This window comes from Melanerpes formicivorus, unplaced genomic scaffold (assembly GCF_026170545.1).
Source record: "Melanerpes formicivorus ecotype bairdi unplaced genomic scaffold, bMelFor1.0.p_v2 SCAF_222, whole genome shotgun sequence".
NCBI lineage: Eukaryota > Metazoa > Chordata > Aves > Piciformes > Picidae > Melanerpes > Melanerpes formicivorus.
In genome coordinates, this window is record NW_027142574.1 from 234663 (window position 1) to 257305 (window position 22643).

Sequence of the window (22643 nt, forward strand, 5' to 3'; positions counted from 1 at the left end):
GTGGCCATGCCAACCAGCTGGCTCACCTTCAGCCTGCTGTGCACCAGGCTCCTGAGGTCCCTCCCAACAGAGCTGCTCCCCAGTCTGAGCTGTTGCAGTAGGGGTTTTGTGTTTGATGTGTTTGCCTATTCCTCTAGCCTGTCTGGGTCCCTCTGGACAGCAGCCCCACCCCTTGGCTGTACTGAGGACATAATTTGATGTCCTTTGCTAAACATGAGAAAATGCACTCTGTTGCCTGCCTTCATAGAATCAACCTGGTGGGAAAAGACCTCAGAGATCATCAAGTCCAACCTAATGCTTAACACCTCCTGACAACTAAACCATGGCTCCAAGTGCCACATCCAATCCCCCTGCCTTGAACCCCTCCAGGGTTGGGGGACTCCACCACCTCCCTGGGCAGCACATCCCAATGACAATTCCTCTTGCTGGGAAAGAACTTTCTCCTCACCTCCAGCTTAACCCTCCCCTGGCACAGCTTGAGACTGTGTCCTCTTGTTCTGGTACTGGTTGTCTGGGAGAAGAGAACAACCCCCACCTGGCTACAACCTCCCTTCAGGTAGTTGTAGAGAGCAAGAAGGTCTCCCCTGAGCCTCCTCTTCTCCAGGCTAAGCAACCCCAGCTCCCTCAGCCTCTCCTCCCAGGGCTTGCATGAGAAGTTAGAAAGAATTAGGACCCTTGCTGCCTGAGATATGGAAAGAAACAGCTCCCAGTGGCAGAGCCCTGCAGGGTTCAGCTTGATACCAGCCATCAGCCTGGAGACCTCTTAAACCACTCCCCTCCAAGCCCACATCTGACTATTCTTCTACTCACTGGCCTTGCACACACCTGGGCCATAAGCTCTCAGCTTTGCCACGAGTGTCTTGGTGAGATGGTGTTGAAGGCCATGCTGAAGTCAATGGCACACACTGTTCTCCCCTTGCCCCCAAAATCCACTTATCCTGTTGGAGAGGACAATCAGCTTGGTCAGGCTTGCCCACAGTGAATCTGTGACCAGCTGCACCTGATCACAGCAAGGCACTGAATCATGGAATCAACCAGGTGGGGAAAGACCTCAGAGATCATCAAATCCAACCTGTTACTTAATGCCTAACACCTCCTGACAACTAAACCATGGCTCCAAGTGCCACATCCAAGCCTTTTCTGAACACCTCCAGGGATGGTGACTCCACCACCTCCCTGGGCAGCACATCCCAATGGCCAATCTCTCTTGCTGGGAAGAACTTCCTCCTCACCTCGAGGGGAGGCAGCTCTCACTTGAGAGCTGCCCTCTCTGCAGCACAGAGATGTCCCCTGGGTGCTGAGCTGAGCTGCTAGTTACAGTCTGTCTCCTGGGGACACAAATCTATTTTTGGCATGGGTGGGTTTTTTGTTTCCTAAATGAGAATTTAAAGCTCTTTTCTTGCACCAGAACTTTTCCCCTGGCTTTCTGCAGTGATTTTTCTCTTCACACATCCCTCCAGCACACCCACCTACTTGTAATGCCTCTGACAGCTTCCAGTGTTTCCTGAGATTCCTTTCTTCTTTCTTAGAAAGGCAGCTTGTCTGTGAAGCTATCAGGATTGTCTCTGTGCCTCTCTCATCATCTACAGCTGAGTGGAGCTTGCTTAATGTGACTCACAAGCCCCTTTTTCTACCAGGAGATCACAAAGTAGCTGGCGTGGTCGCCATCTCTGCAGCCTGGGAAAAGGTGTCAGAATTCATCTAGTGCCACCTCCATCATCAGAGGTACCATCCACATGGCTCAGCACAGCTTTTTCATCTTGAAAATCCACCATGGGGCTGGAGGGCCGAGCCCAGAGAGTGGTGGTGAATGGTGCCACAGCCAGCTGGCAGCCAGGCACTAGCGGTGGCCCCCAGGAATCAATGCTGGGCTCCATCCTGTTCAATATATTTATTGATGATCTGGAGGAGGGCATTGAGTCCATCCTCAGTAAGTCTGCAGGTGACACCAAGTTGGGGGCAGCAGTTGATCTGTTAGAGGTTTGGAGAGCTCTGTAGAGGGACCTTGCCAGGCTGGACAGATGGGAAGAGTCCAACAGGATGGCAAGCACTGGGTGCTGCACATTGGCCACAGCAACCCCAGGCAGTGCTACAGGCTGGGGTCAGAGTGGCTGAGAGCAGCCAGGCAGGACCTAGGGGTAGCAGCTGACAGCAGCTGAACATGAGCCAGCAGTGTGCCCAGGGGGCCAAGAAGGCCAAGGGCATCCTGGCCTGCAGCAGGAAGAGTGTGGCCAGCAGGAGCAGGGAAGTCATTGTGCCCTGTACTCAGCACTGCTCAGGCCACACCTTGAGTCCTGTGTCCAGTTCTGGGCTCCTCAGGTTAGGAAGGATGTTGAGGTGCTGGAAGGTGTCCAGAGAAGGGCAAGAAAGCTGGGGAGGGGTCTGGAGCACAGCCCTGTGAGGAGAGGCTGAGGGAGCTGGGGTTGCTTAGTCTGGAGAAGAGGAGGCTCAGGGGAGACCTTCTTGCTCTCTCCAACTGCCTGAAGGGAGGTTGGAGCCAGGTGGGGGTTGGTCTCTTCTCCCAAGCAAGCAGCACCAGAACAAGAGGACACAGTCTCAAGCTGTGCCATGGGAGGTTTAGGCTGGAAGTGAGGAAGAAATTCTTCCCAGCAAGAGAGATTGGCCATTGGGATGTGGTGGAGTCCCCATCCCTGGAGGTGTTTTAGAGGAGCCTGGCTGAGGCGCTTGGTGCCATGGTTGAGTTGTTTGGATGGTGTTGGGTGATAGGTTGGACTTGCTGACCTCTGAGGTCTTTTCCACCCTTGCTGATTCCATGGTGTGTTGAACTACTCAAGCAATCCATGGCGCCAGCCCCGCGATGCGCCCAGCGGCTCCCCCGGGGCTGCACACACCCCAGCAGCCTTTGGGCTGTGGTGTGGGAGCCAGAGTGGTTCCATTCAGGCTCCTGTTTTGACAGGTTATTCAGGAAGCAAATATTTGATAATTCACAGCTGTCCAGGAGGACGTGGGAAGCTGAAAGAAAACACTTTGGGTTATTTATTGAAGCCAAGGGGCTATTATCTTCTAAAACACAAAGGAATCTTTACACACCAAGGGAATTATGCTTGAGCATTTACCTTCACACATTTACATTTAAAAGGGCCTTTCATTTGGGTGTTGGTTTTTTTTTCCCCTCCTTTTTTTTTTTTCCCCACTTCTAAAAACTCTGCTCTGTTTACTGCTCTGTGTTCATAATGCTTAAAAGAAAATTAAAGGTTATTCTGGGAAAATCCAGGCAGTCATTTCTGTGCCTTGTACTACAGAAATCAGCCTGTTCTCTTTTTTTCCCCTTTCCTTTCCCTGGCAGACAGGGTTTGGGGCTGATTTCTAAAGCATCAGTGACATTCAGTGTTCAGCTCAAGAACTGTAAGCTGACTGCTTGCATGTGTTGTGCTCAGCTCCTCGCCTTCAAGGCTCTGCAAGGCTGGGCTTGATCAATGGGCTGAGCTCAACAGGGTGAGGTTCAGCAGGGAGGGGACAGGCTCTGCTCACTTGCTCCCTGGGACAGGACAAGGAGCAATGGATGGAAGCTGCAGGTGACCCGCCTGGTGGATGTGGGGAAGGCTGTGGATGTGGTCTACCTGGACCTCAGCAAGGCCTTTGACACCATCCCCCATAGCAAACTGCTGGCCAAGCTGTCAGCCCATGGCTTGGACGGGAGCACACTGCGATGGGTTAGGAGCTGGCTGGAGGGCCGAGCCCAGAGAGTGGTGGTGAATGGTGCCACAGCCAGCTGGCAGCCAGGCACCAGTGGTGTGCCCCAGGGAGCAGTGCTGGGCCCTGTGCTCTTTAACATCTTTATTGATGATCTGGATGAGGGCATTGAGTCCATCAGCAGTAAATTTGCTGACGACACCAAGCTGGGGGCAGGAGTTGATCTGCTGGAGGGTAGAGAGGCTCTGCAGAGGGACCTTGACAGGCTGGGCAGATGGGCAGAGGCCAAGGGCAGGAGATTGAACACATCCAAGTGCCGGGTTCTGCACATTGGCCACAACAACCCCATGCAGTGCTACAGGCTGGGGTCAGAGTGGCTGAGAGCAGCCAGGCAGAGAGGGACCTGGGGGTGCTGGTTGATGGTAGGCTGAACATGAGCCAGCAGTGTGCCCAGGCAGCCAAGAGGGCCAATGGCATCCTGGCCTGCATCAGGAACAGTGTGGCCAGCAGGAGCAGGGAGGTCATTCTGCCCCTGTACACTGCACTGGTTAGGCCACACCTCGAGTCCTGTGTCCAGTTCTGGGCCCCTCAGTTTAGGAAGGAGGTTGACTTGCTGGAATGAGTCCAGAGAAGAGCAACAAAGTTGGTGAGGGGTTTGGAACACAGCCCTGTGAGGAGAGACTGAGGGAGCTGGGGCTGCTCAGCCTGGAGAAGAGGAGACTCAGGGGAGACCTTCTTGCTCTCTACAACTACCTGAAGGGAGGTTGTAGACAGGTGGATGATGGTCTCTTCTCCCAGGCAGCCAGTACCAGAACAAGAGGACACAGTCTCAGGCTGTGCCAGGGGAGGTTCAGGTTGGATGTTAGGAAGAAGTTCTATACAGAAAGAGTGATTGCCCATTAGGATGGGCTGCCCGGGGAGGTGGTGGAGTCGCCGTCATTGAAGGTGTTCAGGAGGAGACTTGATGGGGTGCTTGGTGCCATGGGTTAGCTGTTTGGGTGGGTTGGATTGGTTGATGGGTTGGACACGATGATCTTGAAGGTCTCTTCCAACCTGGTTTAGTTTATTCTAATTTATTCTGCAGCACAGGAGGTTCCACCTCAACACAAGGAGGAACTTCTTCATCGTGAGGCTCACAGAGCCCTGGAGCAGGCTGCCCAGAGAGGTTGTGGAGTCTCCTTCTCTGGAGCCTCTCAGGGCCCATCTGGATGTGTTCCTGTGTGAGCTGAGCTGGATTGTATGGTCCTGCTGTGGCAGGGGGGTTGGAGTGGATGATCTCTTTGGGTGCCTTCCAAGCCCTGACCTCCTGTGAGCCTGTGACCCGCAGGCACATCTCTGCCTGGTGTTTCTAACAGGAGCTCTCTGTCTGTGTGCCCCTAGGCTGTTGATGTTCTGCTGCAGCACGGAGCCTACGTCAACGTTCAGGACGCAGTTTTCTTCACCCCCTTGCACATTGCTGCCTACTATGGCCACGAGCAGGTAACTACACAGGAGCTTTGGGAAGCTGAGGAGTGGAACCCCAAGGCAGCTGTAGGCTGAGTGTTGGCTATCATAGAATCACAGAATGCTTTGGGTGGGAAGGGACCTTAAAAATCATCTAGTTCCAAGCCCCCTGCTGTGGGCAGGGACATCTCCCAGCAGCCCAGGTTGCTTTAAGGCTTCATCCAACCTGGCCTTGAACACCTCCAGGGAGAGGGCATCCACAGCCTCACTGGGCAACCTGTTCCAGTATCTCACCACCCTCATGGGGAAGAATTTCAGTATGAGGGTGGTGGGACTTGAGATCAGGCTGCCCAGGGAGGTTGTGGATGCCTTCCCCCTGGGGGTGTGCAAGGCCAGGCTGGATAAGGCCTTAAGCAGCCAAGTCTAGTTAAGAGGCATCCCTGCCCATAGTGGGGAGGTTGGAGCAGATGATCTCTGAGATCCTGTCCAACCTAAGCCATTCTATGACTTCCCTCCTAATGTCTCATCTAAATCCAGCTTGTTCCAGTTCAAATCCACCAGCCCTCATCCTCTCCCTCCATGCCTTTGTATAAAGTGCCTCTCCAGCCATCAAACTCAGCTCTTTCCACTTCCCACACTTAACACAAAAATGACCATTTAGAAAGCCAGGTTGTCCACAGGGTTCCTGTGCACATAACAGTCCAGCTGTGCTTGCTTCAGTCACACAGCTCAGGGGCTCTGTGAAACTCCAGCCCTGACCAAAGCTGACACTGAACCTCTCCACTCTGGTACTGAAGTGCAGCTGGCAGATGGACAGTCTCACAGTGCAGTCATTTGCCCTCAGCAGCTCTTTGATGTGCAGTGGGCTGATGGCTCCATTTTCACTCACACAAGTCATTCCCTGTACCTTTCTTGGGCTAAAAGCCCATCTTCTGGGGAATGTTTAAGTTTAAAAGGATGGCCTCTTGTTGGAGTGTATTTTTCATTCCAGGGGCAGGTGGCTTCCAGTTCATTGAGGAGTTGTGGGAGCAGCTTTAGAAAGAACTGAGTCCAGATGCTTCTGGGGCTGGGTGACAGCAAGAGTGGGAGCCAAGCAGATGCTCCTGAGATGCTGCTTTTCCATACATGTTTCCCTCACCCAGTATCCTTGAGAGACCAGGCTGGATGAGGCTCTGGCCAGCCTGATCTAGTGTGGGGTGTCCCTGCCCATGGCAGGGGGTTGGAACTAGCTGATCCTTGTGGTCCCTTCCAACCCTGACTGATACTATGACTTCTGGTGTGTTGGGCTGAGGGGTTCAGAACAAGAGGACACAGTCTCAAGCTGTGCCAGGGGAGGTTCAGGCTGGATGTTAGGAAGAAATTCTTCATAGAAAGAGAGATTGGTCACTGGAATGTGCTGCCCAGGGAGGTGGTGGAGTCCCCATCCCTGGAGGAGTTCAGAAAAGGCTTGGATGTGGCACTTGAAGCCATGGTTTAGTTAGTCAGGAGGTGTTGGGTGATAGGTTGGACTTGATGATCTCTGAGGTCTCTTCCAACCTTATTGGTTCTAAATCCCTGTGCCTTGTGCCCAGCCTTTTACCATAGGACACAGCAGGGGATGAATGAGGCCTCCCTGTTTGGCCCTCAGAGAAGTGCTCACACCCAGTACTACCCAAAGCAATGCTCCATCTGACTCTGCTCTGCTTGCATCTGAGGTTTTTAACCCTAATGAACCCTTTAGGTGACCCACCTCTTGCTGAAGTTTGGAGCTGATGTGAATGCAAGTGGTGAAGTTGGAGACAGACCACTCCATCTGGCTGCTGCCAAAGGCTTCCTCAACATTACAAAGCTCTTGATGGAAGAGGGGAGCAAAGCTGATGGTGAGCAGAGACATTGATAAAATAATCATACTAATCCACTGTAACATTTTGTTTTATCTTGGAGTCAGGCTTTGAACCTTGAATTTAGCTTCCTAACATATTCTGTGTGTTCATGAATCATCTCTGGGCAATTGAAAAAGAAAATAGCAGCTAGAGAACTTCCTTCAGCTCTTAAGAGTGCTTGGTTTGTCACCCCATGTGCATTCTTCAGTTACAGGTGAGAAGCAGCAGCACAAAACAGGGAGATTGTGGATTCCTCCTCCTAAGAGATGGTCAAGACCAGGTTGGATGGAGCTTTGAGCAACCTGGTCTAGTGGAAAGTGTCACTGCCCAGAGCAGGGGCTGGGAACTAGATGATTTTCAGGGGTCCTCTTCAGAATACAGAATTAACCAGGCTGGAAGAGACCTTTGAGATCATCAAGTCCAACCTCTCACCCAACACCATCTAATCAACTCAACCATGGCACCAAGGGCCTCAGCCAGGCTCTTCTTAAACACCCCCAGGGATGGGGACTCCACCACCTCCCTGGGCAGCACATCCCAATGGCCAATCTCTCTTGCTGGGAAGAACTTTCTCCACACTCCACACCTCTAGCCTGAACCTCCCCTGGCACAGCTTGAGACTGTGTCCTCTTGTTCTGGTGCTGCTTGCCTGTGAGAAGAGACCAACCCCCACCTGGCTACAACCTCCCTTCAGGCAGTTGGAGAGAGCAAGAAGGTCTCCCCTGAGCCTCCTCTTCTCCAGGCTAAGCAACCCCAGCTCCCTCAGCCTCTCCTCCCAGGGCTGTGCTCCAGACCCCTCCCCAGCTTTCTTGCCCTTCTCTGGACACCTTCCAGCAGCTCAACCTCTTTCCTAACCTGAGGAGCCCAGAACTGGACACAGGACTCAAGCTGTGGCCTAAGCAGTGCTGAGCACAGGGCAGAATGACTTCCCTGCTCCTGCTGGCCACGCTCTTCCTGATGCCCTTGGCCTTCTTGACCACCTGGGCACACTGCTGGCTCATGTTCAGCTTCTGTCAACCAGTACCCCAAGTCCCATTGTGCCAGGCTGCTCTCAGCCACTCTGCCCCCAGCCTGTAGCACTGCCTGGGGTTGCTGTGGCCAATGTGTAGAACCTGGCACCTGGATATGTTCAATCTCCTGCCCTTGGACTCTGCCCAGCCTGTCAGGGTCCCTCTGCACAGCTCTCCTGCCCTCCAACAGATCAACTCCTGCCCCCAGCTTGGTCTCATCTGCGAATTTCCTGATGATGGACTCCAAACTTTCTATGAATCCCCTTTGCTAGGTTTACCAGCACAGATTTACCATGTTCTGTGTGAATCTCACCTCCAGCACACATCCTGCTCAGGCAGGAACAAGTGTGGAGGCAAAGAGCACACCTCAGAGCTGTGAGTGCTTTTTCCAGCAGTGAGCTCTTGCTGTGTCAGTTGTGGTGTGCACAGGACTGAGGTAATTATAAGGAAAAGGGGGGGGAAGAGGAGATGTTCACTCACCACATCTAGGCAGGGGGAGGTTCACAGCCAGTGTATTCCATAAGGAAAAGAATCTGGGACACCATTTCAGGTTCTCTTCTTTAAAATCAGCATCTTCATCACTGGTAAAGAAGAAACAGAAGACTGGAGGCAGGAAGTCTTCTGCTCCAATCAGCCTGCTTTCAAACTTGGCATAAATACAGCAGCAGACGAATGACTCTTAAGTGTCCAGGAATGGAAGTAATTGGGGACATAAGCTGAAGAGATGCTGGCAGTGTTCTGTGCTGAACAGTAATTGGTGTCATAAACCTGAGCTGCTGCTTTGAACATCACCTGGCTCGCTCGTGGCTGGGCTCTGGGGCCATGGCAACTGCAGGGAAACTGTGGCCACCAAATCAGCCTGAAAAGGTCAGGACGCTGCTGGAACGCTGCGGTGGTGGCAGCCTGACAGCAGGCAGAGCTCTCCCACCCAGCCACAAGAGCTGTAAGAAAAACATCCCAGTGGTGCTGCCCATGTCTCCATCAAGGTCCTCAGAAGGACATGGAGAGACTTGAAGGTGTCCAGAAAAGGGCAAGAAAGCTGGGGAGGGGTCTGGAGCACAGCCCTGTGAGGAGAGGCTGAGGGAGCTGGGGTTGCTTAGCCTGGAGAAGAGGAGGCTCAGGGGAGACCTTCTTGCTCTCTCCAACTCCCTGCAGGGAGGTTGTAGCCAGGTGGGGGTTGGTCTCTTCTCCCAGGCAAGCAGCACCAGAACAAGAGGGCACAGTCTCAAGCTGTGCCAGGGGAGGTTTGGCTGGAGGTGAGGAAGAAATTCTTCCCAGCAAGAGAGATTGGCCATTGGGATGTGCTGCCCAGGGAGGTGGTGGAGTCCCCATCCCTGGAGGTGTTTAGGAAGAGCCTGGCTGAGGCACTTGGTGCCATGGTTGAGTTGATCAGATGGTGTTGGGTGAGAGGTTGGACTTGATGATCTCCAAGGTCTCTTCCAACCTGGTCTGCTCTGTTCTGTTCTATTCTGCTCTGTTCTGTTCTATTCTGCTCTGTTCTATTCTTTTCTGCTCTGTTCTGTTCTATTCTGTTCTGTTCTAGCTGTCACTTAATTTGCCTTAACTAGCTGAGGTCTTCACAGACTGGATTTCTCAGTTCTGCTTCAGCAGCTTTTACTTTCTCCTTTCTTTCTTTCTTGTTCTTTCCTCACACCCTCCAAACTCCTCAAGATTTCCTTTGCATTACTGAGTCAAGATGATTATCAGCTTGCATTATTTATTGTGTCAGGGAATTCAGTTTTCTGGTTTAGAATATCCAAGTGATAGAATGCAGCAATAACTGGGCTGCAAAGGATCACTTCAGAAGTTTTGATTCATTTCTGCAAGCTGGCAGATATTTTTTTCCCCCCTAGGATAATTGTAATAAAATTGGGAAGGCTTTTTCTCCTTAAAGTTGGAAAGGGAGTTCAGGGCTGTTCAGTCTGGAGAAGAGAAGCTCAACAGGAGCCAGCAGTGAGCACTTGCAGCCCAGAAAGCCAAGCAGAGCCTGGGCTGCAGCAAGAGAAGCAGAGCCAGCAGGGCCAGGGAGGGGATTCTCCTCCTCTGCTCATCTCAGTCTGCACTTTTCCAGACTAGAAAGCCCCAAATGTCTCAGTCTCTCATCAGAAGAGAGATGTTCTGGTCCCCTTGGCATCTTTGTAGCCCTTTTTTCAGCATCACATCCTTAATTCCTCCGACTGAAGGAAAACCCTGTGCCAGGATGCCATGAGAGTCTTGTTTCAGAATGTGCTGCTAGCACACCCACCAGCAACCCCCTGGCCACCACAGTCGTCTTCTGCTGAGACCCCACCTGGAGTACTGCATCCAGTTCTGGAGCCTCTGTGCCAGGAAGGATCTGGAGGTGCTGGAAGGTGTCCAGAGAAGGGCCACGAGGAGGAGCAGAGGGCTGGAGCTGCTCTGCTGTGAGCACAGACTGAGGGAGTTGGGGCTGTTCAGTCTGGAGAAGAGAAGGCTCCCAGGAGACCTCATTGTGGCTTTCCAGTATCTTAAGGGGGTTCCAAGAAAGCTGGGGAGGGACTTCTGAGGGTGTCAGGGAGGGATAGGACTGGGGGCAATGGAACAAAACTAGAAATGGGTAGACTGAGATTGGCTGTGAGGAAGAAGTTGTTCCCCATGAGGGTGGTGAGAGCCTGGCACAGGTTGCCCAGGGAGGTGGTGGAAGCCTCCTGCCTGGAGGTGTTTGCAGCCAGGCTGGATGTGGCTGTGAGCAACCTGCTGTAGTGTGAGGTGTCCCTGGCCATGGCAGGGGGGTTGGAGCTGGCTGAGCCTTGAGGTCCCTTCCAACCCTGACAATTCTGTGGTTCTATGACTCCAAAACCTCTTCCTTCCAAAATGAAAGAAAAACAGTCCTATGAGAAAAGCTGGTTGGGAGCCTGCTGGGGCAGCTCAAACAGAAGTGGTTGGTAGCCTGGAAACAAACATTTCCTTGGCTTCATGTGAGCTGAATGCTGTTTATTCTTCTTCTTCTAACTGCTGGACCTGGAGGTTACTTTCAGGCACCACCTGATAGAAAACCAATTGTTTGTCTTTATCAAGAGACCACAGGAATGATAAAATGTGTTTGCTTTCAGGGCAGCTGTGCTGCCCAGAGTTGTAGGTCCTATTTTGGGGGGGGAATCTCTAAAAGTGGCTGTCACCACTGCCAAACCCAAGCTATTTCAGCTCTGAAACCAGTGCTGGGTGTTATAAACCCAGGCACGTCCAGGCACACTGCTCAGAATATTCAACACTTTCCCCTCCCTGGGACTTGGGCTGCTTCCCTCTTCTGAAACAGGCTTGCAGTGTCCTTCTCCTCCTTTCACTGGCTGTAATGGTTTCTCCTCTAACCTGCTACCTCCAGCAAGTCTCAGTCCTCAGCATCATTTCTGCAGTGCTCCATTCTGTTCCAGACAAGAACTTGGCGTCTGCCCATTTCCCCTTGTAAGGCAACCTCAGTTTCTCAGGCCCTGGCTGCCATGCCAGCTGTACTCTCTCTCCTCCATTTAACATACAAATACTTTAAATCTTCAGTCTGAAGAACTCTCCTGGGCTCTTCCTTAGTCATTCCTGCCTCAATGGCATGCCCTTCTTGCCGTGTCTCTCCTCCAGAGTACTTCTCCTGCATTTTTGTGGCTTGATTCTGAATGGCTCCTTCACTTTAGGACACTTTATCCCCTGTGTTCCATTTAGATAGCAAAAGGCTCCCACTTAAGGCCTTATTTTAGGGGTGCTGGTGGAGGAGAAGCTCAACAGGAGCCAGCAGGGAGCACTTGTAGACCAGAAAGCCAATCCTATCCTGAGCTGCAGCAAGAGAAGCAGAGCCAGCAGGGCCAGGGAGGGGATTCTCCCCTTCTGCTCCACTCTGCTGAGAGCACAGCTGGAGCTCTGGGGCCAGTTCTGGAGCCTCTGTGCCAGGAAGGATCTGGAGGTGCTGGAAGGTGTCCAGAGAAGGGCCAGGAGGAGGAGCAGAGGGCTGGAGCTGCTCTGCTATGGGAGTTGGGGCTATTCAGACTGTAGAAGAGAAGGCTCCCAGGAGACCTCATTGTGGCCTTCCAGATCTGCAGTGGGGTACAGAAAAGCTGGGGAGGGACTTTTGAGAGTGTCAGGGAGGGATAGGACTGGGGGGGATGGAGCAAAACTAGAAATGGGGAGATTGAGATTGGATGTGAGGAAGAAGTTGTTGCCCAGGAGGGTGGTGAGAGCCTGGCACAGGTTGCCCAGGGAGGTGGTGGAAGCCTCCTGCCTGGAGGTGTTTGCAGCCAGGCTGGATGTGGCTGTGAGCAACCTGCTGTGGTGTGAGGTGTCCCTGGCCATGGCAGGGGGGTTGGGACTGGCTGAGCCTTGAGGTCCCTTCCAACCCTCATAGGTTGAATCTAGAGCAAACCCCCTCATCTCCAGCAGTGGTTGCACATCCTTCCAGAGGTGAGGGAAGTGGTTTGGAGAATCTGACATCATTCCCAACTGCACAAGCAAGGGAGAAGATGTGTGTTTCCTTCCCTGCTCCTTGTACCTTACACCCCATTGTGCTGTGGAAGCTCGTGGCCCTGAGCCCCCTGCTGTCCTTCAGGCCAGCCCCTGGGTCCACATCCTGAAACTCTGACATTCATTGCAATAAACCTTTGGCATTTATTCTCCTCTTATTTATTGCTCTTCAGGATGAATCTGTGTCTGGTAGAGCACTGCAATGGCAAGTAAAGGCTAATGTGTCACATCCCTCCCTAAACTGGAGAATCATTTTACAGTGGAGAAATAAAACAGTTGGTCCTGCCTGACCAACCTGATCTTCTATGCTATGGTGGATGTGGGGCAGGCTGTGGATGTGGTCTGCCTGGGCTGCAGCAAGGCCTTGGACACCATCCCCCAGAGCTAACTCCTGGCCAAGCTGTCAGCCCCTGGCTTGGACAGCAGCAACTCTGAGCTGGGTTAGGAACTGGCTGGAGGCTGAGCCCAGAGAGTGGTGGTGAATGGTGCCACAGCCAGCTGGCAGCCAGGCACCAGTGGTGTGCCCCAGGGATCAGTGCTGGGCCCCGTCCTCTTCAGTATCTTTTTTGATGATCTGGAGGAGGGCATTGAGTCCATCAGCAGTAAGTTTGCAGATGCCACCAAGTTGGGGGCAGGAGTTGATCTGTTAGAGGGTAGGAGAGCTCTGCAGAGAGACTTTGCCAGGCTGGACAGATGGGCAGAGTCCAAGGACAGGAGATTGAGCACCTCCAGGTGCCAGGTTCTACACTTTGGCCACAACAACCCCAGGCAGTGCTACAGGCTGGGGTCAGAGTGGCTGAGAGCAGCCAGGCAGAAAGGGACCTGGGGGTGCTGGTTGATGGTAGGCTGAATATGAGCCTGCAGTGTGCCCAGGTGTCCAAGAAGGCCAAGGGCATCCTGGCCTGCAGCAGGAAGAGTGTGGCCAGCAGGAGCAGGGAAGTCATTCTGCCCTGTGCTCAGCACTGCTCAGGCCACACCTTGAGTCCTGTGTCCAGTTCTGGGCTCCTCAGTTCAGGAAAGATGTTGAGCTGCTGGAAGGTGTCCAGAGAAGGGCAAGAAAGCTGGGGAGGGGTCTGGAGCACAGCCCTGGGAGGAGAGGCTGAGGGAGCTGGGGTTGCTTAGCCTGGAGAAGAGGAGGCTCAGGGGAGACCTTCTTGCTCTCTCCAACTCCCTGCAGGGAGGTTGTAGCCAGGTGGGGGTTGGTCTCTTCTCCCAGGCAAGCTGCACCAGAACAAGAGGACACAGTCTCAAGCTGTGCCAGGGGAGGTTTAGGCTGGAGGTGAGGAGAAAATTCTTCCCACCAAGAGATATTGGCCACTGGGATGTGCTGCCCAGGGAGGTGGTGGAGTCGTCATCACTGGAAGTGTTTAGGAAGAGCCTGGCTGAGGCACTTGGTGCCATGGTTGAGTTGGTTAGATGGTGTTGGGTGAGAGGTTGGACTTGATGATCTCGAAAGTCATTTCCAACATGGTCTATTCCATCCTATCCTATCCTATTCCATTCTATCCTATTCTATCCCATTCTTTCCTATCCTTTCCTATTCCATCCTATCCGATTCCATCCCATCCTATCCTATCCTATCCTATCTTCTTTTCCTCTCTCCTTTTGATGTGAGTCTTATGATAGGTTCCCATTCACCTGAGAGGGTAAATGGGAGCAGTTAATGATATTTGCAGGCCACAGATTACAGAAATCCTTCTCTTTGTTTTCATCCTGAAAGAGCATTGATGTTTGGAAGTGTCACTAGCCACAACTGAAGTTGTAAGTTCAGCTCGGTTTGAAGGGCTGACCTTTTCTGTGAGCCTTTGGCTTTACCTGAGAAAAGTTTTAAAGCAGGGGTTTATTTCCACTGCCCTTTATCCTCATAGACAAGACAGAACCTGGGTCTGTGTTGGTTTAGCCTTTGCCCCAGGGAGGATCAGCCTCAGGAGGGAATCATTCCTGGGAGATGTTTGTCAGAGTGCTGCAGGAAAGTCTGTGTGGCACAGGTTTGGGTTCCTGTAAGGACTAATTGCTCCTTAGTTGTCTGTTAATTGCTTGTAAATCGTCTCAAAGAACTGGTGCTAGACAGAGCTGAGAACAAAGGGTCCTGTGCAGGAGCTGGGTCTGACACTTCCAGCGGCTGTGGCATCAGCCAGTTAGGGTTGTGCTGGCTTCAAACACAGAAATTCACCAAGAACCACAGAGGCACTTGGTCTCTTTTACAAATACATAAAGCCCCTTTTGGGGGTGGGAAAAGAGTATTCCTGTGTGTCTGTACCAATGGACAGCTTGGCCTAGAGCCTTGTCCAAGCTCCCTTTTGCTTCCTGATAGTGAAGTTAACGAGGAACTATGGGAGGTATAACCAGGCCCACTCCAGGCATGGCTGAGAAAGTTCCCAGGTGCTGGAATGCATCTTCCTGGCCCCTAAACAGGCAGAGGGGCATGGATATGGTCCAGGGTAAATAGCAGCCTCAAACAATTCCTGCCCATGAGTCAAGCTGGGGTTGCTTAGCCTGGAGAAGAGGAGGCTCAGGGGAGACCTTCTTGCTCTCTACAACTATCTGAAGGGAGGTTGTAGCCAGGTGGGGGTTGGTCTCTTCTCCCAGGCACCCAGCACCAGAACAAGAGGACACAGTCTCAAGCTGTGCCAGGGGAGGTTTAGGCTGGAGGTGAGGAGAAAGTTCTTCCCAGCCAGAGAGATTGGCCCTTGGGATGTGCTGCCCAAGGAGGTGGTGGGGTCCCCATCCCTGGGGGTGTTCAAAAAAGGCTTGGATGTGGCCCTTGGAGCCATGGTTTAGTTAGTCCTGAGGTGTTGGGTGAGAGGTTGGACTTGATGATCTCTGAGGTCTTTTCCAACCTGGTTGTTTCTATGATTCTATTTTATCTTATGGGTAAACCTGAGTAGGCAGCAGAAGAGCAGCAAGAAGTCCTGTATGGATAAGATCAGGGGCAATGAATCATAGAATCAGGCATTTGGTTGGGTTGTGGGTTTGGTGTGCAGCTCTCCATTTGCTTGGGTTTGGTTGATTTGATTGGGTTGGGTTGATTCTATGATCATCCAGCCCAGCCCTTGACCCAGCACAGAAGGGTAAATGCTACACCACTGCCCGAAGTACCAGGTCCACACACTGCTTGAATCCCCCCAGGGGTGGTGACTCCACTGTTGCCCTTGGGCAGACCATCCAGAGCAGTTCTGTGTCACACTGTTCTTGGGTGTTTTCCTGGGTCCCATGGCAGTGAATGCTCAGGACAATGAGGACCACGTTCCGCTGCACTTCTGCTCGCGCTTTGGCCACCACGAGATTGTGAAGTTCTTGCTGCAGAGCGGCTTCGAGGTCCAGCCCCACGTGGTGAACATCTATGGAGACACCCCTCTACACCTGTGAGTGAGCAGGGCAGCTCTGGCTTACGGGGGTTGGGTGTGCCGGGGAGGCTGGTGGTGTTAATGGCCTCTCTGCTGCCTTCATCCCCAGGGCCTGCTACAACGGGAAGCTGGAAGTCGTCAAGGAAATCATTCAGCTGTCAGGGACAGAAAGTCTCACCAAAGAAAACATATTCAGTGAAACAGCTTTCCACAGGTGAGAGGTTTGGAAGCCTGCATCCAGGGAATTCATCTGATAGGTGTCTCCCAACAGCCAGGTGAGGAACGAAGCAAGCAGTGAGCTCACCATGAGCACTAAGCTGTTTGTTTGGGATATAGGAGAAGACATGAAGAGGTAGAATCATGGAATCCCAGCATGCCAGGTTGGAAGGGACCCCAAGGATCACCTGGACCAACTTTTCTAGGTGGTGGTGCAGTTGAAATGAGATGACCCACCATGCTGTCGAGCTGAGTATTAAAACTGCCCAGCATAGAATAATCCACCACTTCCCCTGGGAGATGATTCCAGTGTCCATCTGTTCTCATGGGGAAGCATTTTCTTCTGGAGTGCAATGGGAATCTCCCCAGCAATAACTTGTCCCCATCACCCTTTGCCTTTTCCATGGGACTCCTTTTAAAAATGGAATGGAATGGAATGGGTGGGAAAAGACCTTGGAGACCATCAAGCCCAACCTCTCACCCAACACCATCTAATCAACTAAACCATGGCACTAAGTGATCATCCCAAAGAGATCATCCAGTCCAACCCCCCTGCCAGAGCAGGACCATACAATCCAGCTCAGCTCACACAGGAGCACATCCAGATAGGCCTTGAAAGGCTCCACAGAAGGAGACTCCACAACCTCTCTGGGCAGCCTGCTCCAGGGCTCTGTCACCCTCACAGTGAAGAAGTTCCTCCTTGTGTTGAGGTGGAGCCTCCTGTGCTGCAGCTTCCATCCAGTGCTCCTTGTCCTATCCCAGGGTGCAGCTGAGCAGAGCCTGTCCCCTCCCTCCTGACCCCCAGCCCTCAGCTATTGATAGGCATTGATTAAATCCCCTCTCAGTCTTCTCTTCTCCAGACTAAAGAGCCCCTGGACTTTCCCCTTGGTTTTTTGCAGTGCTTGCACCTATGGGAAGAACATAGAACTTGTCAAATATCTTCTTGACCAGAATGTTGTAAGCATCAACCACCAAGGAAGAGATGGACACACAGGTAACATCCTCCTCCTGGTTGTGACTGAGTGCATACCCCAGCACTACCAAATGTGGGAGCCCTGCAAAGTGAGGCTTGCCAGGGGGATTCCCAGGGAAACATGAGGAGCAGCATCCTTCAGTGACCTTCAGACAGGTCTCATCTTTCTGGAGATATGTTTGCAGGCAGGTGTAGAAGTGGTAAGAGCTGAGTGAGGAGAAGTCAGGCTTATTAGTGTGTGTTTGAGGAATAAAACTGGATGTACATCAGTTCTGAAGATCAGCAAGGATTAGGCCCAAGGAAGGTGGTGGAACACTGGAACAGCTTGCTCAGAGAGGTGGTGGAAGCCCCATCCCTGGAGACATTCAGGATCAGGCTTGATGGGGCTCTGAGCAACCAGCCTGATCTAGTGTGGGGTGTCCCTGCCCATAGCAGGGGGGTTGGAACTAGATGATCCTTGTGGTCCCTTCCAACCCTGACTGATACTGTGATACTATGATCTAAGTTGGAGATGTCTCTGCTGCAGGGGGTATGGATTAGATGACCTTTAAAGGTCCCGTCCAACACAGTATGTTCCATGACTCTATGATTGTTCTGCTGAGGCTGGGCACAGAGGACACTGTCTGGAGGGCTGCACACCTCCATGTGCCACAACTAGAAGCTCCACATTTGCTTTTCCTTGCATACAGAGATGTGAAATGTGATCTGAAGGTGGTGGAGCAGAGGCTGGCGTGGTGGAGCAGCAGTAGTTGGGTTCTGGAGGTGTTAGGAGTTCATTGTCACCTCTCTCCTAGGCTGTGTTTTGGGCTCTGTGTTCCTTATTGAGGGACTCAAGGTGCTGAGTGTTGTGGGAGCCTTGCTGACCTCCCTGCTCTCCTCTTGTAGGCCTGCACTGTGCCTGCTACCACGGCCACATTCGACTGGTGCAGTTTCTGCTGGATAACGGAGCCGACATGAATCTGGTAGCTTGTGATCCCAGCAGGTCCAGTGGGGAAAAGGATGAGCAGACCTGTCTGATGTGGGCTTATGAGAAAGGTACTTCCACTGTCTGGTTGCTGCTGATTCACTGTCCCTGGAGGGGTTTAAGCAGTGAGTGGACTTGGTGCTTAGGGACATGGTTTAGTGATGGTTTAGTCCCCCTATGACAAGAGGGATCTGGAGGTGCTGGAAGGTGTCCAGAGAAGGGCCAGGAGGATGATCAGAGGGCTGGAGCTGCTCTGCTGTGAGGACAGACTGAGGGAGTTGGGGCTGTTCAGTCTGGAGAAGAGAAGGCTCCGAGGTGACCTCATTGTGGCCTTCCAGTATCTGAAGGGGGCTACAGGAAGGCTGGGGAGGGACTGCTCAGGATCTCAGGTAGTGATAGGACTAGGGGGAATGGAATGAAGCTGGAGGTGGGGAGATTCAGGCTGGAGGTGAGGAGGAGGTTCTTCACCATGAGAGTGGTGAAGCCCTGGGATGGGTTGTCCAGGGAGGTGATCGGGGCGCTGTCCCTGGAGGTGTTTAAGGCCAGGCTGGCTGAGGCTCTGGCCAGGCTGATCTAGTGTGGGGTGTCCCTGCCCATGGCAGGGGGGTTGGAACTAGCTGATGCTTGTGGTCCCTTCCAACCCTGACTGATACTATGAGACTATGACCCTTCAGTGCTGGGTTGAGGGCTGGACTGGATGCTCTTTGAGGTCTCTTCCAAGCAGATATATCCTCTGAATGACTGCATTTGAAAAACACCTGTGGAGCTCCCTGCAAACCCTTACATCTCCTCTTCCTTTCTCAGGCCATGATGCCATTGTGACCCTCCTGAAGCACTACAAGAGGCCCCAGGATGACTCCCCCTGCAACGAATACTCACAGCCTGGAGGAGGTATGGTCTGAGCAATCACCTCCTGGTGTACCCAGCAGGCCTGACCCAGGGACTGCAGGAATCTCTGGGAATGTTCTGCCAAAGTCAGGGAGCTCTGGATGGGGTCTGTTTGGCACAAAATTAGTGTCATGAGAGTCACAATTTTCCAGCTTAGGCCAAAAATCTTCCTTTGTCTTACAAATATAACCTTGAGTCCTGGGTCCAGTTCTGGGCTCCTCAGTTTAGGAAAGATGTTGAGCTGCTGGAAGGTGTCCAGAGAAGGGCAAGAAAGCTGGGGAGGGGTCTGGAGCACAGCGCTGTGAGGAGAGGCTGAGGGAGCTGGGGTTGCTTAGCCTGGAGAAGAGGAGGCTCAGGGGAGACCTTCTTGCTCTCTGCAACTCCCTGAAGGGAGGTTGTAGCCAGGTGGGGGTTGGTCTCTTCGCCCAGGCAGGCAAGCAGCACCAGAACAAGAGGACACAGTCTCAAGCTGTGTCAGGGGAGTTTTAGGTTGGAGGTGAGGAAGAAGTTCTTCATAGAAAGAGAGATTGGCCATTGGGATGTGCTGCCCAGGGAGATGGTGGAGTCGTCATCACTGGAGGTGTTTAAGAGCCTGGTTGAGGCACTTGGTGCCATGGTTTAGCTGATTAGATTGTGTTGGGTGATAGGTTGGACTTGGTGATCTCTGAGGTCTTTTCCAACCTGGTCTGGTCCATTCCATTCCAGAGTTGTCAGAACAAGAGGACACAGTCTCAGGCTGCGTCAGGGGAGGTTTAGGCTGGATGTCAGGAAGAAGTTCTACACAGGGAGAGTGATTGCCCATTGGATTGGGCTGCCCAGGGAGGTGGTGGAGTCACCATCATTGGAGGTGTTCAGGAGGAGACTTGATGGGGTGCTTGGTTGCAAGGTTTAGTTGATTAGATGGTGTTGGATGATAGGTTGGACTTGATGATCTTGAAGGTCTCTTCCAGCCTGGTCCATTCCATTCCATTCCATTCCATTCCATTCCATTCCATTCTATTCCATTCCATTCCATTCCATTCCATTCCATTCCATTCCATTCCATTCCATTCCATTCCATTCTCACTCCATGTCACTCACTAGGAAGGAAAGCTGAAAGCCCTGAGATGGAGCTCAGTCCCTGGCCATCATTGCTCACACCTTCCTACATCCTTCCTACCTCTCTCAGGCAGCCTCTCTGAGGTTGCTGTGCTGACATTTGGTGTCTTGCACTGCTCAGACTCCCTTGTGTTTGGGGCATCTGAGTCCCCCTGGGGAGCAATTAATGACCCTTTCTGCTGCAAAAATCCTTCTTTGTGTTGACAAAAGCCCAGAAGGATATTGATCCCCAGGGTTAGCTAAGCAGGCTGTTGTGCAGTGTGTTGGGAATGCTGCCTACAGAGGAGGTGAACATCTTCTGCACTGGGGCTTCTCCAGGCCAGGGATTCCTCTTGCTGTGGAACCAGGAGGACCCCACAGTCAAAGCTTCTCTTTCCACTTCCTGCACAGTGTGACCAGTCCCAGATTTAGGTGCAGCACCTCTCAAGTGTGTGCAGAGCCTTAGCTGGACTGAGCTTCTGCAAGGTGTTGGAGATGTATTTGGGCAAGCAATTAACACATCCAGACAGATGCTTTAAAGCTGGGTGTTTACAGAGCTCAGCTCCCAGTCAAGCAGAAGAACAAGAGATGACATTTCTGGTACCTGGAGAAAGCTGAGGTCTTCCAGAAAATACAGTGGGTGAACAAGACAGCAGGATGTGTTCACAGCCTGGATGGCAGGGCTTGGGAATCTGATCTGAGCTCCTGCACAAAGCCATAGACTCATAGAATCAACAAGGTTGGAAGAGACCTCAAAGATCATCAAGCCCAACCTGTCACCCTAGACCTCATGACTACTTGACCAGGGCACCAAGTGCCACATCCAATTCCCTCTTGAACACCTCCAGGGATGGGGACTCCACCACCTCCCTGGGCAGCACATGCCAACGGCCAACAACTCTCTCTGTGAAGAACTTTCTCCTCACCTCCAGCCTAAACTTCCCTGGCACAGCTTGAGACTGTGTCCTCTTGTTCTGGGGCTAGTTGCCTGGGAGAAGAGATCAACCCCGACCTGGCTACAATGATGGGGTGCTTGGTGCCATGGTTTAGGTGATTAGGTGGGTTGGATTGGTTGATAGGTTGGATGATAGGTTGGACACAATGATCTTGAAGGTCTCTTCCAACCTGGTCTGGTCTGGTCTGGTCTATTCTATTCTATTCTGTTCTGTTCTGTTCTGTTCTGTTCTGTTCTATTCTGTTCAGGGAGTTGGAGAGAGCAAGAAGGTCTCCCCTGAGCCTCCTCTTCTCCAGGCTAAGCAACCCCAGCTCCCTCAGCCTCTCCTCACAGGGCTGTGCTCCAGACCCCTCCCCAGCCTCGTTGCCCTTCTCAGGACACCTTCAAGTCTCTCAATGTCCTTCTTAAACTGAGGAGCCCAGAACTGGACACAGGACTCAAGGTGTGGCCTAAGCAGTGCTGAGCACAGGGCAGAATGACTTCCCTGCTCCTGCTGGCCACACTCTTCCTGCTGCAGGCCAGGGTGCCCTTGGCCTTCTTGGCCACCTGGGCACACTGCAGGCTCATGTTCAGCCAGCTGTCAGTCAGTACCCCCAGCTGATACAAACTGGTACAACTCCCTTGCAAGGAAGTTGGAGCAAGGTGGCTGGAGAGCTGCTCAGCAGAGAAGGACCTGGGGGTGATGATTGATGTTGGCTGACCATGAGCCAGCATGTGCCCAGGTAGCCAAGAAGGCCAATAGCATCCTGGCCTGGATCAGCAATGGTGTGGCCAGCAGGAGCAGGGAAGTCATTGTGCCGGGCACTGGCAAGGCCACACCTTGAATCCTGGGTTCAGGTTTGAGCCCCTTAGCCCAAGGCAGACATTGAGGGCTGAAGCAGGTCCAGAGAAGGGCAATGAAGTTGGTGAAGGGTCTGGAGAACAGGGCTGGGGAGGAGCAGCTGTGGGACCTGGGGCTGTGGAGCCTGGAGAAAAGGAGGCTTGAGGGGAGACCTTCTGGTTGTCTACAACTCCCTGACAGGAGGTTGGAGCCAAATGGGGGTTGGTTTCTCCTCCTAGTATCAGGTGATAGGGAAGAGTAAATGGCCTGAAATGGTGCTGGGGGAGGTTTGTATTGCACATGAGGAACAATTTCTTTCCTGCAGGAGTGGTCAGGCACTGGAGCAGGCTGCCCAGGGGAGTGGTGGAGTCACCATCCCTGGAGCTCATGGAACCTGTGGCCGTGGCACTCGGGGCCGTGGTTTAATGGCCATGGTGGTGTTGGGTTGATGGTTGAACTTGATGATTGTAGAGGTCTTTTCCAATGATTCTGTGACCACTGATCTGTCCTTGTCTTTCAGATGGCTCCTATGTGTCTGTGCCATCCCCTCTGGGGAAGATCAAGAGCATGACTAAAGGTACTGCTGATGGCAAGGGGGGAAGTGCAGCTTTCATGGTCCTTTTAGCCAGGGTGGTTGTCAGCCTGAACAGGCTATGGGAGATCCAACATCCCTGGAGTTCCTTGTTCAGCACTGTAACCACAGGCACAAGGAGCAGTTGCATCTCCCTGGGATTCTGTGGGAAGCAACATCCTTAGCTCTGTGGCTCAACATCAGGCTCAGCATTCACCTTGCTTTCATTTACCTTACAAAATTGATTTGGTTTTATTTCTTTGGAGTAAAGGGTGTGATTGTGGAGCAGTGCTAATGAAATCCATGAATTCAGACAAATACTGTGCTGATTGCCATGAATTCCACTGTAAAGTGCCTGGATTACCTTTACAAGAAAGATGGACAGTGGCACTGAGTGCACCC

The 22643-nt window shown here is 52.5% G+C and overlaps 1 protein-coding gene across 1 annotated transcript in view; it reads left to right on the plus strand.

Annotated features, from left to right (window-relative positions):
* The window catches only part of TNNI3K (TNNI3 interacting kinase), an 80590-nt gene that overhangs the window by 16723 nt on the left and 41224 nt on the right, over window positions 1-22643 (plus strand). Inside the window, exons 6-13 of the mRNA XM_068169763.1 lie at window positions 5035-5133; window positions 6818-6956; window positions 15651-15795; window positions 15887-15991; window positions 16893-16987; window positions 17852-18001; window positions 18735-18821; window positions 22191-22247. Of these exons, the coding sequence (XP_068025864.1) occupies window positions 5035-5133; window positions 6818-6956; window positions 15651-15795; window positions 15887-15991; window positions 16893-16987; window positions 17852-18001; window positions 18735-18821; window positions 22191-22247 (877 nt within the window). The remainder of the gene's footprint in view (window positions 1-5034; window positions 5134-6817; window positions 6957-15650; window positions 15796-15886; window positions 15992-16892; window positions 16988-17851; window positions 18002-18734; window positions 18822-22190; window positions 22248-22643) is intronic.